The following is a 15,033-nucleotide window of genomic DNA, read 5'->3' as shown; positions in this document are numbered from 1 at the left end:
AGCATTATTTGCTGGATCAACATAACTAACATGTGAAGTTTTATGGGGCTTCTTTAATCGAGAATTAACTGGTGAAGTAGGAGCTGACAAATTAGATTTAGGATTTCCTGTAGATTTACGTTTTCCTGACATATGCAATGGAAAAGATTCATCTTCTGAAGCACTGGAAGATGACAAGGATAAAGATACAGGATGCTCTGGATTACATGAAATTTCAGTAATGTTGTTGCCATTGTTCCCAGCAGCTCTATGGATTGTTGAAGTATTAGTCATCAGCAGTTTAGCTGTTACATCACTTAATCGTGCTTCACAGATCTCAACACGTTTGAATTAAACCTTCATTATTATTTTCCCTAATCTGGCTGATAACATTCCACTGCTCGTTTACCTGCAAACCCAATCCAGCAACACTATCTTCTAACTTACGAATGCTGTTGGTATTCGCTTCAGCAGATATATTCAACCGTTGGAAATTTTCATCCAACACTTTAACGTGTCCCTTTATTTGATCATTTGCTGTTTTGCAAGCTTCAGCAACCTGCCCAATCTCCATCCGGAGTGAGTTGCCCAACTCCTTAACAGTGTTGTTCATATTTTCCATACACTTCACCGTTCTGTCTTCAAGTTCTGCAAATTGCTCTTTCTGAGATTTCTCATGCTCTGACAATTGCTCTCTCTGAGATTTCTCATGCTCTGACAATTGCTCTCTCTGAGATTTCTCCAGCTCTGACAATTGCTCTCTCTGAGATTTCTCCAGCTCTGACAACTGCTCTCTCTGAGATTTCTCAAGCTCTGACAACTGCTCTTTCTGAGATGACAACTGCTTCTTCTGAGATTTTTCAAGCTCAGACAAATTTTGCCTTATGCTGTCATTCGATTCCTTCAATTCCCGAAACATGACCAATAATTGAGCATTAAAATCTGAAGTACCCGTAGGTAATGGCACGATAGGAACATTCTTCGTTGTCATTGCACTAATTTGTATTCACGACAACAGAACGAAAATATGAAGTACACAAAGGAAGGGACACTAATAAGTCTAAAATTTACAATTCTTCAGTGTAACCAAATTCCTGCACATTGGCCACCAATTTCTTGCAACGATACTTCACACTGAATATATATTGTACGCGAAGGATAAGCAGACTAACACAATTTTAGAATTAAATTGCAAGTCCTCAGCGCTCAATTGGTTTTCATAATGTTATTATACTTACATTGCAAGAATTAACCAACGCAACTCAACTTCCAAAATATTATTTCACTTTATAACATTTGATTTAAACTTATTTTCGATTTTTAACACAAGACATTTTTAAGTCAATCTTCTTACATATAACAAAAACGAATCAAAATCAACAACTTAAAACAAATATCGACATTGATACAGCGTTCTTAATCTCAATAGTTCCCTGTTAATTTTATAAACTTGTATGCAATATAAACCAAGTAAATATTAGTTATTTGTGACTGGGGAATGAGGTTAAGTTCTCCATTTTAATCACCCCACCCTCCAAAAAAGGTCACATGTATAAATATAACCACTAAAGTGGAATTCTGATTTTATGTTCCTGTATTTTACATGTTCTTGCATTTATACATTCAATCTTCATTGTTCCAACATAGCAAAATGTTCCTGAAAAATGTATGATTGAGGTTCCCTGTACTCTCCATACAATCATACCTTCTCCCTCTCTGGAATTCCTAGGCAGGAAACTGCAATTTTCCTTTGAATTTCACGATGTTTATATCCCTGACTCATGGCTTTCTTCATTATACGAGTATGTATAACGTCATGTCACAGAGACAGTTCTGTTGTTATTGGGAGTTTTAATGTGGGTGCATTATGCAAGTATCATAACTTGAAATGCAATGTCAAATTTGGTACTCACCAAATAGCATTGTTAAATGAAATATGTTCTACATTTAATGTCAGTGTAATTTACTGTCTCAGTGGATATTCTACACATTAGAACTAAATACATTGTTCCTATATTATAAACACAACTCACGAACAAATATTTTGCAATTACCATGATGTATGTAAGAAATTCTATTCTATTTGTTTTTATTAATTGTTAGTATTGTTGCTCCTAATATAAATATTTTCCCTTTTTGAAGGTATGAATATATTTTTAAAATGTATAGAAAGTACTATCGGGCATTTCATGATCTATTGAATTTTGGGTTATACTCTTATCTCTTTGTGAGTCATTCAGAAATACTATATATTTTAACTCAACAGTACATGTCATTGGGACATGTGGAATTTCTAATATCACTTCTGAGTTGTAACGATTCCATTGAAAGTAAATGGGTAAATTACCATGGTACCATGATGGTACATTTATATCCTTTCAATTGAATGTTGGAAGTTAAAAAATCTACATTTTAGCTTAAGTTTCAAATAATAATATTAGTGTGTACGTTTATGATGTCTGTAGATAATTTATGGTTTAATTTTCCCCTAGGATTATCCTATAAATCCAAAGGCATTATCTTTGGGAGAACTATATGGAGAATTTGATCTCAGTACCAATGAGTGGCTTGATGGAGTTCTTTCATCTGTCATGAGGCAAACTTGTGCAGGTAAAACATGCAAAATTGAAGCAATACTTAAATCTTGACACAATTAATTAGCTAAAAGTGTTTACCAATTGGAAATTCCTTGAATTCTTGGAATTATGCATGAGTTTTTAGCACCAAAGCATTCTGAATGAATTTTCTTTACAGATGTGAAAAATGACCATATTCAATTGAAAAGGTGCTAGGCTGAGCCAGAACTGTTATTTGTGTTGACTGATAGCAGTGGTATTGGTATCAAAAAGTATCAGTGAGAATATTTTCACTGATACTGAGTTTGGATGTCTTGTGGTAGCTATATAAATGCTACATGAACATTCATGGAGTCTAATTGTCCTGAAAATTATGCAAGATTTGAAAATTTAAAAATTTTGCACCCGCATTGAGTGAAAATGTTAATTTCAGGAATTGTAGCTTTCCTGGTAACATATTTTGTACAAATATTCTTGGGGTACCAGCCAGGTTAAAGATGCATTAGTGTCCACGTAATGCCAATTTAACCTTGCTGGTAACCCAAGAACACTTGTCCAAAAGTTTATTTAATAATTTCATGACAACCATTTTAATATTTTGATGTAATTCTTAAATATTTTAAAGAAATACTATGGTAAATTGATGCATATAATTGCAGTGGACTATGTACACATTAATATGATTGAAAATTTTGAATAACTATTAATTACAATTTTCAAGCATTAGTATTTGTATATGTGAGGCAGTTCTAAAGTGCACTTGTAGTTTTTTTTTTTTTTTTTTAACCATCGCCATCCAGCTTCATTAAATGTTTACACAGGGTGCAGCAGATATACCTGAAAATTCAATTTTTTTAAAAAAAAATGCAAGCGACATATGTTTTCAAAATAACTTTATAAAATATTGTGGTGCTGATTCTTAACACTTTGAAATCCTTCTTTGTAACCTCACATGGCTCAGAGCAACATTTCAGGAGCATTGCTACCACTCGTCCCTTATTTGCTTCATCTCTGCCACAACCCTTTTTCGGTTCCTACACACCTTGCTCTCCAATTGTCCCCAGAGAAGGTGTTGAGTGTCACTTTCCAGAAAGCCCCGCACTACATTGGCTAACTGGCTGAACTCCACCCTGGCCCGAATTATCCTAAATGCGTCGGTTCCCGCATGGTGTCTGGTTAAGTAACAAACTAACAAAGACGATATATACATACATTTAATGTCTACAATATATACGAAGGACTATATAATAACTAAACAATATACACGAAGGACTGTCTATTCGGCTGTAGAATGTCTCTACAGCGCACTTGTAACCGTGTGCGTGTGTCACGGTTCCTCTGACGACTCTCTGATGATGACTGTTCTTTTCTTGTGGCAACGCCCAAGCAAACCCTGGCTCACCTCTCTGGACGTTCCCGAATTTACTTGTGGGTGTAAGTTCCCGTAATCAAGTATGCGGGAAGTTCCGCAGTTTCTTACTCCCACACACTTCACACATTATATAAAATCATTTTTCACTTGATACTGATGCATATACACAAAAAAGGAAAATAAGATAAAAACACTAATTATATACATTGTTCACTGAACAGAAGGACTGATAGGTGTTGAGACTGAGTGATCTTTCTTACGAAGTTCCCTTCATGAGAAGGCTTAAGCTGGGAACACTAAATTTAGTCAGTCCCATTCTCTATGGATTAAACTGTACTGTTTTAGGCAAGGTTTGGAATACTCTCATGCTTAAGTAACAATGACAGAACTTTCAACAATAACCTTCCACCCTCATTGGACATTTTTTGGATTTCACACTTGAAGTTTTCACTTTAAAGCAGAGCCTGTCACTCTGAAAGTTGTTACCTACACCTTTAATGTATTTGGAAATTTTCATTATCATAAATATTCAAGTGCTGACAAATGCCATTGTTTTTAAGAAATGTTACCACCAAAAATGCTTGGTGCTCTTCATTGTTACTGAATGGCTTTCCATTCAACTGCAAAATTCAATGGTTTATGTAAGGTTGAATTTATGAATTAGTTTTACATTAAAAAAAAACTCTCTTCAACATTATCAATAATTCTGAAAATAATTTTAAGTATTATTCTGAAAGTGTAAATAATATTTCCCAAATGAGTACTTACTTATTTTTTCAAACTTAACTATTTCAGATGAAAAACCTGATGAGAAGTGGATAGTGTTTGATGGACCTGTGGATGCAGTATGGATTGAAAATATGAACAGTGTTATGGACGATAATAAAGTACTCACACTTATAAACAGTGAGAGGATTACTATGCCTGAGCAGGTAAGTTTCAGTCCACTTTATGCACAGGAAAGCTACTTTTTGTTCAAGATTTTGAACATAGTCTCAAAACAAGAAATGTTAAAACAATTTAGGGCTCTCTACCATAAAGTCAACATTGAAACATTTTATAATCCCATGGCTCACAGTATGTGTGGCAGGGGTTTGCAACTGAAATGGAAACATTGATTCAGAAGTAGTTTATCTTTTTGAACCTGAATTAAAAGTCCAGAGGAATGTAACAAGGGATTTCATTCAGGGTGGAATTGTTTATACCTAATTCCAAATGGCAACCAAACTGATTGCACATCAAGACACTGTTAACAGTTCAATGAACTGATATGGATTTTTGACAGACATATATCAGTTTAGGATCAGTGAACAGGTGTTCTGATTTTTGTTTGTCATTATGAAATTTAACACAGCACATTTACTTCTTAGACAAATATATTACACAAATTGCATGAAATTATTATACATTTGTGAAAGAAATTAATTTCAAGCCTGCTTGAGCTATGAATTTACACGGCACATTTACTGGTAGTTAGATTTTAGTTTATGTGGAATAGGAAACTAACCAGTTCAAGAAAATTAGATTTGATACAAATCGACTGACGTCAGTGCCTCTCATTATCGGCTAGGGATTGGTTTTGGAGGTACTCCAAGAGCCCATCTACCACAACCTTAAAGAAGGCAAAGGACTTGCAACATCTTGCAAGACCAGTGTTTTAGCATAAGTGCAAAATATTTCTACTTTACTATTTCTGTATTTGTAACAGTGCAGGTAAGATGCAATCATAATCATTATTACATATGTTCTTGTTGGATATTAATAATATTTTCAGTATCACCACCATTGCATGCAGAGTTTATTTTCTACTGAGCTATTGCTACATTTCAGGTTTCCCTTCTGTTTGAAGTAGGAGATTTGGCAGTTGCATCTCCAGCCACTGTCTCCAGGTGTGGAATGGTTTACAGTGATTACAAAGATTTGGGTTGGAAGCCGTATGTTCAGTCATGGTTGCAGAGGCAGCCAAACAAATTAATTGTGGAGAAGGTGAGGATTTTTCCAACTTGCTGTTTGTTATAACTTTCTGAAGTTAGGCAAACATTGTCTGATACGAGGTATTATCCAAAATTTTCGGGAGTGGTGCTGCAATCTGGACAACAATTGTAGTAGCATGATGCAACGTATACAAGAAAAATATCATTGGATTATTAAAGAAAAGACTGCCACAATCACAAAAAATTACCAACTTTTTGGACAAATTATGTTTTTGGTGTTTGTGTCTCAAATAATTCTGCATTACCACATGAAAACTAGAAAAATTGTGCAAATATTGCATTTTGTGCAAAAATATGTAATGCACCCAAGAATATGTAACATGAAATTAACGTGCAAAATAATCTAACAGTTATTTTTAGTGGTTTTTATTGATTTTATCTGCGACGTTTTGTTCTGGTTTCCCAGAACTTTCTCAAGCTACATTAATTTTGTATGGAGAGCAATGAGATTATGCAACAACAAACCAAGCTATGACAGAGAAATGAAGTTGATAATGGAGACAGCACACGAAAATAGATACAAAGCATCATCATAAGAAGAACAGAGAAGACAATGCAAAAGAGACAAACAATAAAGAAAAACAAGAAGAGGATAAGAATGCACAGGAAGAGAAGAAGTATGTGAGTGTGCCATTCAGAAGAAAGATGGAGAAAAAGATAAGAAACATCTATGCAAAGTATGGACTAAGAGCAGCTTTCAAGCCACCAAAGAGGATTAAGAAATGGTTTAATGAATACAAAGGAGAGAAGGAGAGTGATGAATTGGCAATGGCAGGGGTATATGAAGTAGAATGTGGTGGATGTACAAGCAAGTACATAGGAGAGACAGGGAGAAGCATCAACGAAAGAATTAAAGAACATAGGAGAGACATTAAAGAGGAAGATCGAAGAAGAGCATTGAGTGAGCATATGTTGACAAATGGGCACAAGATCAAGAAAGTACAAATGAAGGAGAAGAGGGAAAATGAAATAGAGAGAATAGTAGCAGAGACAAAGCACATATGCATAAACAGGGGAGAGAAAATAAACAAAAACTAATGGGAAATTGGTATGAACTGATAAAAAAGCATGTGGAAAGTAAGTTAAGTTAAGTTTCCTGAGCCACCTTAAATTTTCTGCACAAAAATGGAAGATTTTATCTTGCCAGATGAGTTAAAGGAGAAAGAGAAGGTAAGTGCCACCAGAAGGAGGAGGGAAGGGGAGACAAGAAGAGTAGGTTGCAGGATGAAGGGGAGGGGGAGAAACAGCCAGCTGTAAGGAACACCTACAAGTCAAAAACAGTTTACCTAGGAGGAAATAAGGACACATTCTTGTCTTAGAAGTGTAGAGTGACTAGCATGTGAGGTTGTGTTTTTGTATGTATATCTTAGTTTAGCTTGAGAAAGTTCTGGGAAACCAGAACGAAACGTCGCAGATAAAATCACTAAACATAACTGTGTTAGATTATTTTGTATGTACCAAAAGTGGTTATGTGAACCTTCAAGAAGAACATGAAATTAATGTATTTCATTTCTAACATTTTGATTAGCCAACATTTGTCATTTTTCTTGTCTACATGCAAAAGATAAAATATGTAATTACAGAAAATTCAAATCCTAGTAATTATCTCTTATTCCTTCTAATTTCAATTTGTATTTTTGTTCTGTTTTGCAGCTCAAAGAACACTTCCAGAAATACATTAGTGATATCCTTGAGTTCAAAAGACGTAACTGTAAAGATCTTGTACCTGTGCCTGAGTTGGCTTCTATTATTTCTCTGTGCCGATTACTTGAGTGCTTTATGACAAAGGCACATGGGGTCGATCCCAATGAAGAAGACCTATTTGAAACAGCTGTCAAGCAGTGGTTTGTTTTTTGGTAAGTTTTATTTTTGTTGTTCTTGTATGTACACATTGCGTGCATTGTAGAATTATTTCTCTTGTAGTCTAAGGTTATTACAAAAAAAAAAACCTGTGTTTTTATGCTTGTAATAACTGTAGACTACAAGATAAATAATTCTTTTTTGTTATAAACTAAACTCTTTCATGGCCTTCCTGCTTTTTACACAAGATGAATTATTGCAATATAAGAAGAAAATCATCATGTAGAATTTGTAAGGGTGAACTCCTTGGATAACTTAATTGATATATAATTTTATGCAATGGACAGATTAATCAGTACTGTATTGGCACGAGCAGTTTTATTGGCTTATTGGTAAAGTTACCAATATTTTTACCAATCAGATATATCTATGAACAGCCTGTAATTTAGTACAAAATTCTGCCATTTGATTATTATTTTTATGAATATAAGGGTCATCATCATTCTTTGTCGTTTCCTGCCTCTGGCTGGGTCGGCACAGAAGTCAAGGCTCTCCATTTTCTTCTGGTCTTCCACCACTCCTCTCTTTCAACGGTGTTCCAATCTTGTCCTCTTCTCCTAACACTCTTCCCTATCTGCTCTTTCTACCAACATCTTGGTCTCCCCTTTGGCCTTACTCTCACTTCTTGTGCATTGTAAGCTATTACTGACAGTCTTTCTGCACCCATCCTCTTCATGTGTCCAAACCATCTCATCTGTGCCTGGTCTATTCTGTCCTGAAGCTTCACCACCCCCACTGTCTGTCAGACCTCCTCATTGCTTATTCTATCCTTTCTAGTCTTCCCAATATACTCCTTAAAAATTTCATCTCCACTGCCTGCATCTTTCTTTTGTACTTAGTATATACAAGGATATAGAATTCATATACCCATATTTTGGAAAGTAAATGGTTTTTGCATTCAGTTACTTTTTCTAAGATTAGACTCATGGTGACATATATTAATTAAGGAGGTTAATAGACCAATCATGTTTAAGGAGCATTTACAACTTATATACTTTTAAATTAGCTTTGTAGAATATTGGTTATCGGTAATATTTTTTATTGGTAGTATGTTGATATCAACAAAAGTTTCATATTGGCTGATCTGTATAGAAGTCACAAGACCCTGGAAAATTTGAATGGAGGTGGGGGGGAGAGGTAGTGTAACCATAATTGCTTAATGCTTTTAAGTTTTCCTCAAACTGTGATATCTGTGTGATGCACAGCAGATTAAACATTTTGCTCTTTACTCCACATTCTTTTAAAGGAGACACATAGGAAATTTAACAAAGAACTCAACACTTCGCACTAGTTTCAGATCTCACAAGGGATTGGTTCTTCTGGGAATATTTAAATATGGAATTGTGCACTGATTTCAAGTTTTAGTAAAACAGTTTTATTAATACGCAGATCTTTACTTTTTTGTAGTTTTCCACTTTTTCCCTTTTTTTGTATTAATTTGAACCAGCTAACTATTGTACATTCATCCACCCATCTGCCATCATCAATTTGTATATACGTTGTAGTATTCTCATTTTTTTTTTCACTAAAGACCCTGAAAGTTTTACTTGTGGGAAGGCGGGTGGAGCGGGAGGCACAGAACTGTGCTCTGCCACTGACACATGCTTCATTAATATTCTTAATTAATGTATGTAATCAAATTACTGCAATGGGATTTGCCTTTGAAAACTATCCAGTGCATTTAGACATTAACTTTACAAAACCAGAGCATAAGAATAATACATTGAGATTTATAACAATATTAACTGGGGCCTCCCCGATTGTGCAGTGGTAGCGTCGTCGCGTTGTAATCAAGTGGTCCCAGGTTCGATACCCGGCAGAGGCACATAGTGGTTCGGATATCACTTTAAACTGTAGGTCCAGTCCCAATTAGCCTCACTGTGCATAAAGTGGACTTAAAACATCAAATCAATCCATCAATCAATAACAATATTAACAAAAAATGACAGAGTTTTGATTTAAATTACTGATTATTTATAGATATGTTGGATCAGTGATGATATTAGGAAAAGAACCTCATAAACTGATACATGAATGTGTGTATATTTGCTGATGTCGATAGAGTACTGAATAATATGTTTCATCCCTAGTAAATGGTTTGAATTATTATGTGCACAGATGAAATCAACAATGCTTCCATCACATATTTTGCTTCTTAGAAACACGTTAAAAATATTGATCACTGATAGTAAATTGAAAATTTGTATTGCTACATTTTTATTTGTACATAAAGTTAATTAATTATGCATTCTTGTGCTTGTTTTAGTTTGATATGGTCAGTTTGCTGCACTGTGGATGAAGATGGAAGATACAAATTGGATCCATACTTGAGAGAACTGGAGGGAATATTTCCTTCTGTAGACACTGTTTACGAGTATTTTGTTGATCCCCGTTCTAAGGGTTGGGTTCACTGGGAGGAAAGGCTGCCTGCAAACTGGAAATATGATCCAGAGTAAGTGTTGTTGGATGCTGAAAAGAATATCCTGATTAAGACTGAGCTGATCCCACTTTGAACCGATATCAGTATCTGTTAAGCTGATTTCCATGGTGGAGTGGTTAGCACAGCATGCTATGATGCCATGGGTAATGGGTTCGAATCCCAGCCTGAAAATGGGTGTTCTTTGTGGATGTCCATTCATCAGTTTCATCACTCATCCTCATTCTTGCAATTAGCCAAAAGTGGCAGAAAAATGTATAAATGGATAAAGTAAATGAATGAAATTTTATCAGTACTATTGGGATGAACCAATACCAGAACCAATGTATCAGTATTGACCGATAGCACTGATGCCTGTATCCAAAAATTATTGGTTGAAAGTTAATCGCTGACACCACCTGTTTCGTGCGGTCTCAAAAAGTACCACATGGCACTTTGGTGGAGTCTTAAATATCCTGGAAATTTTATGAAATGCATAATTTCCATTATTTTCGCACCAACATTTTGGCAAGAAATTAATTTTCTGACTAAATAATTATCTGGTGTGAAAGATGAATGTTGAATGAACTGTTTTAAATTATTACAATTTTCCAGTATTTGTATCAATGGGAATCTGTAAGAGTATTAGCATAGTCTTAGTTTTAGTTTGAATTAGTCATTTTTGGCTATCTAGAGAAAGTCACAGGAAATTACTGCAGTTCTATAAAAATCCCAATTTACAATTCTCTTTACTAAGTAAATTCTGTGCCATTACTTGTTGTGAATTATTAATTGTACATTTTTCTTCATTATGCTCTACTTACCTGCTATCATTAAATTACATATAAATTGTACATAAAATTTTAATTCACAGGTTTCTGGATAATGTGAAATCAGTGTTCCACTCTATTAATTTTCTTCACTCTAATATGACTCTCTGTGTTTCATTACAGGTTGCCTTTCTACAAGATAATTGTCCCAGCTATAGACATTGTTCGCTATACTTTTCTTGTTGCAAACTTACTGAAGAAGGCCTACCCTATACTTCTAGTGGGAGCTGTTGGTGTAGGTAAGATTTTTTTTAAAAAAATTGCCTGATTCTAAATCATTACTCCATTAGTATTCATGAACCTTTGGCTTTACTCATGTTTAGCGTGGGAGCCATTGCATTGTGAACCAAGAGGATAAGCTTCGTAAGTTTTAAGTGTTCCTGTTTTGACGTTATTCTTTTTGGAATTGCCTATGTAGTCAAAAATATGATTAATAACCCATACAAATGATAATTTCAAACTGTTGAGATATATGCATAAAGTGTGATAAAGTGAGAAGAGAAGTGCCATATTTTTGTATGTTCCTATGATTTATTGAAGCAGAATTCAGAAGCATATTGTTTTACTGAAAGAAACTGCATATCCAGAAATCTAATAAAAAACAGAATACATCTTAATTTTACTACTACGTTCCTAAAAGCTCTAATAATCATTGAATTGTAGAAGCAGGTCACATTTATAGAAATAATGCATTAATAATCTCTCTCTATCAAGCAATTGACCCTAACTCTGTCGTGTATTTAAAATTGGAAAATAATGTTAGACAGACGCAGTCATATATCCCTATCAAGTATATTAAGGTCATCTTTTTTATTGCTAACTTGGAGGAAGAAATTTATAAGTATAAAATTTTGCATGATTGTGGTAATAATGGAAAAGTACACTCCTATTGTAGTGGTGCATTCTTCAACTGATCAACCCTACAAAGTGTGCACTGTATGTGAACAGGGGTGTACAATGCCCAGGTAGGAATGGCTATGGAATAGTTAAGAGTTCATGGAAAAGCATACAATGGTAATTGCTGTACTGAATATGCTTTTGAGGTGTAACCTTGATATAGAAATAGTTATCATCATGTATTATACTGATAATGATTGATCTTCTCATAAGATGTATTTTCTACCCACTTAATATACCTAGGTGTGTGTAAATTATTTTTTAGAAACCGGAAATAGAGGTATATGATCTCAGTTCAATGTTTTTCATGACTTTACCAAATGGAAGTACTAGAAATACAAGAGATATGTAACTGTCAAAAAACAACATTAGAAAAAAAAATATTACTGGAAAGTGAGGAGAAAATTACAATAAATATGGAATATACTAGGAATGTGTAGATATGAAAATGTTCATGTTTCAACGAAAAAAGACATGGAATCAAATTAATACACTGAAAGGAAATACTTACTTATCCTTGACACTATTTTTTCTGGTGTTCTATTAATTTCAGCAGCCACTGCCATAGGGATCCAGATTTGGTGTGCCTGTCTGCTGTCATTGTTTAATTCATGTGAGAAGTGCATAATGACATGTATGTCTTTGATTTTTTTTTTTTGTTTATCAGAGTATGAGCTGTGTATCTGACATATACTTTACCAATTTCGTGGGTTCTGCATTTCTTGTGTTTGACAAGTCCCGAGGTGCTGAAAATAAAAGATAAAAATATTTAAAATATTTTTAATTCACATGTATATTATTGTGTTTCTTTGTGCTTCTTACAGAGGTTGTTCGCTTTATATCCGACCATTTTTGATTCGGTGGTGCCACCTGGCATATCATGCTGGAACTATGGGTCTGCTGGTGGGAGCAGTGTTGTGTCTGACCTTGTAGGTGCGTGAGTGTTGGTAGTGAATGTTATGAAATGGCGCTGAAAATCAACCGGTATTGGGAGGGTTACATACTGGCCCTTTTCCATGCTAAGTTTTCATACGTACGCATTGTGAAACAGTGTCGGGAGAATGGGTTAACACTCGGGGTTACTACTGTGAAAGCTATTGTGGCCCGCTACACACAACAGGCTCTCCTTGCAAAACATTCACCCACGAAAACCACCAGGAGAAGGGCTGCAAGCAAAGTGTCACCCGTAGTGCGAAGGGGGATCCGTCGATTAGCGTGCCATGAAAATCCGCCGACTCAACGTGATATGGCCCACAGATTTCACCTCGCACTGTCAACTGTGAACAAAACAATTCGCAAGCGCCTCAGGTTGAAGTGTGTGCGGAAGGCCCGTGTACACCACCTTCTACCGCGTCACATTGCCGAACTTAAGACAAACTGCAGGAAACTGTATGAAAAGTACCTGGCAGGTTCCAAATGGAAGAAAGTTGTCACAATGGATGAATCATATGTCCATCTCACTGCTGGTGGTCACATTCGGGCGATCACATACCGTGACATTGATGGCAAGGGGCACAGCAACTTTGTTCGTCAGTGTAGGGAAAGTTTCCCTCGTGGCTTTATGGTTGTGACGGGATTCGGATATGAGGGTAAGTTGATGATACGCAAGGTGGACAAAAATGTGAAGGTGAATGCCAGATACTTCCAAGACTCCATTCTGACACCTCTCTATCGGAGAGACATCCCACAATTGTATGGAATGGATGCGAACCAGGTGACGATCCATATGGACAAGGCTTCGAGTCATACCGCCAGAACATCACTACGTTTTTATCAGGAAATGGCAGAGGAATTAGGAATTCGTGTCATTCCATTTGAAGACATTCCTGTGAAAAGCCCAGATGCCAGTCCAATGGATTTTTGTCCATTTGGACTGTTGAAACGACATCTTCAACATCGCTACCCGTGCACCCTGGTTGGTCTATGGAAAGTTTGCAGGGAGGAGTGGGACTGAATTCCCATGCCTGTCCTGCGCCGGAGCTTGCTGCAATGGAAACTGCAATGCTGGGCTATAGTCCACAATGCTGGGGGTCCAATAGAACATGATCGGCGGTGGCGGCGACCAAAAATGGTCGGATATAAAGCGAACAACCTTCTGTATTCTATATTGAAACCCTAGTATGAAACATCAGAAGTTAGATTGCATCAAGGTTAGAGCATATAGGGTGGTTTAGCAAATGAGAGGAAACACAATTGAAATATCCTGATGCATGATGTAGGAGGGAGTGGGATGTCCAACATATGGTACCAACATTTATTTCTACTTATATTATTCTGCTGAGGAAGAACTAAAGAACCTTGTTGCAACAGTACATACATCTTGAAATATGCCATCTTGGAACCAACTTCAGTTTCTTATATGGAAACTACATCAAAATGGGGTAGAATTTAATGAAGAAACATGATGGTATGTGCTGCTGGAGACATAATTAAGCACACCAACATGTGTCTCATGAAATTCTACCCCATTTTCATATGTTGCCTGATCGCCTTTCCATTTAAGAAATTAAGGTTGACTCTCAGATGGTAAGCTTCAAGATGGCTGCCATGTTGGTAATTTACCGTAAGAAGTTTTCCCCCTTCCCTATATCATGCATCAAGATGTTTGATTCATGTTTTCCTATCCATATATATTCTTTTTAAACAGCTTATTCCACAGATATGGACTATCTGATCTTGAACATTTCTCTTTGAAACAAATAAAATTGAAATGTTCATGTTCAATAAATTTATGTAACTCATGAAACACACTGGTCAAAAAAAAATAGGGTAGCAAGCCAGAAACTGCATACATGGCCAAGAAAACTGTGCAACTACGATTTATTTGTGCTCTATGGTGCACACTGGATTGTGGGCAGCAGCAGCTTCAGGAGTGATTTCACGAGGCATGACTCGTGACACAAAAAGCCACACTGGCACCCCAGTAATGTGATACTGACTGTGAGAGAGTGCATGTGGGCTTGTGTAGTGGAGTATTCAATACGAACAATGCTGACACAGTGCGATTTACAAGAATCTATCACATGGAGAGCAATTGGAAGTATGGAAGTGGGACTGATGCAAAGAAATGAAGCAGAAACCCTTGCTGAGTCTCGGAAGTGCCATTTTC

General features: G+C 35.9%; 1 protein-coding gene across 1 annotated transcript in view; it reads left to right on the top strand.

Moving 5' to 3' along the window:
* The window catches only part of kl-2 (dynein heavy chain 2, axonemal kl-2), a 373,042-nt gene that overhangs the window by 208,477 nt on the left and 149,532 nt on the right, over window positions 1-15,033 (top strand). Inside the window, exons 44-49 of the mRNA XM_083120771.1 lie at window positions 2,472-2,589; window positions 4,723-4,859; window positions 5,758-5,913; window positions 7,575-7,777; window positions 10,048-10,233; window positions 11,151-11,266. Coding sequence (XP_082976897.1) covers window positions 2,472-2,589; window positions 4,723-4,859; window positions 5,758-5,913; window positions 7,575-7,777; window positions 10,048-10,233; window positions 11,151-11,266 — 916 coding nt within the window. The remainder of the gene's footprint in view (window positions 1-2,471; window positions 2,590-4,722; window positions 4,860-5,757; window positions 5,914-7,574; window positions 7,778-10,047; window positions 10,234-11,150; window positions 11,267-15,033) is intronic.

The sequence above is a fragment of the Lepisma saccharinum genome, chromosome 4 (genome assembly GCF_977018435.1).
Source record: "Lepisma saccharinum chromosome 4, izLepSacc3.1, whole genome shotgun sequence".
Lineage (NCBI taxonomy): Eukaryota > Metazoa > Arthropoda > Insecta > Zygentoma > Lepismatidae > Lepisma > Lepisma saccharinum.
Note: the sequence above shows the minus strand (reverse complement) of the source record. Positions and strands in the feature narration are given on the sequence as shown.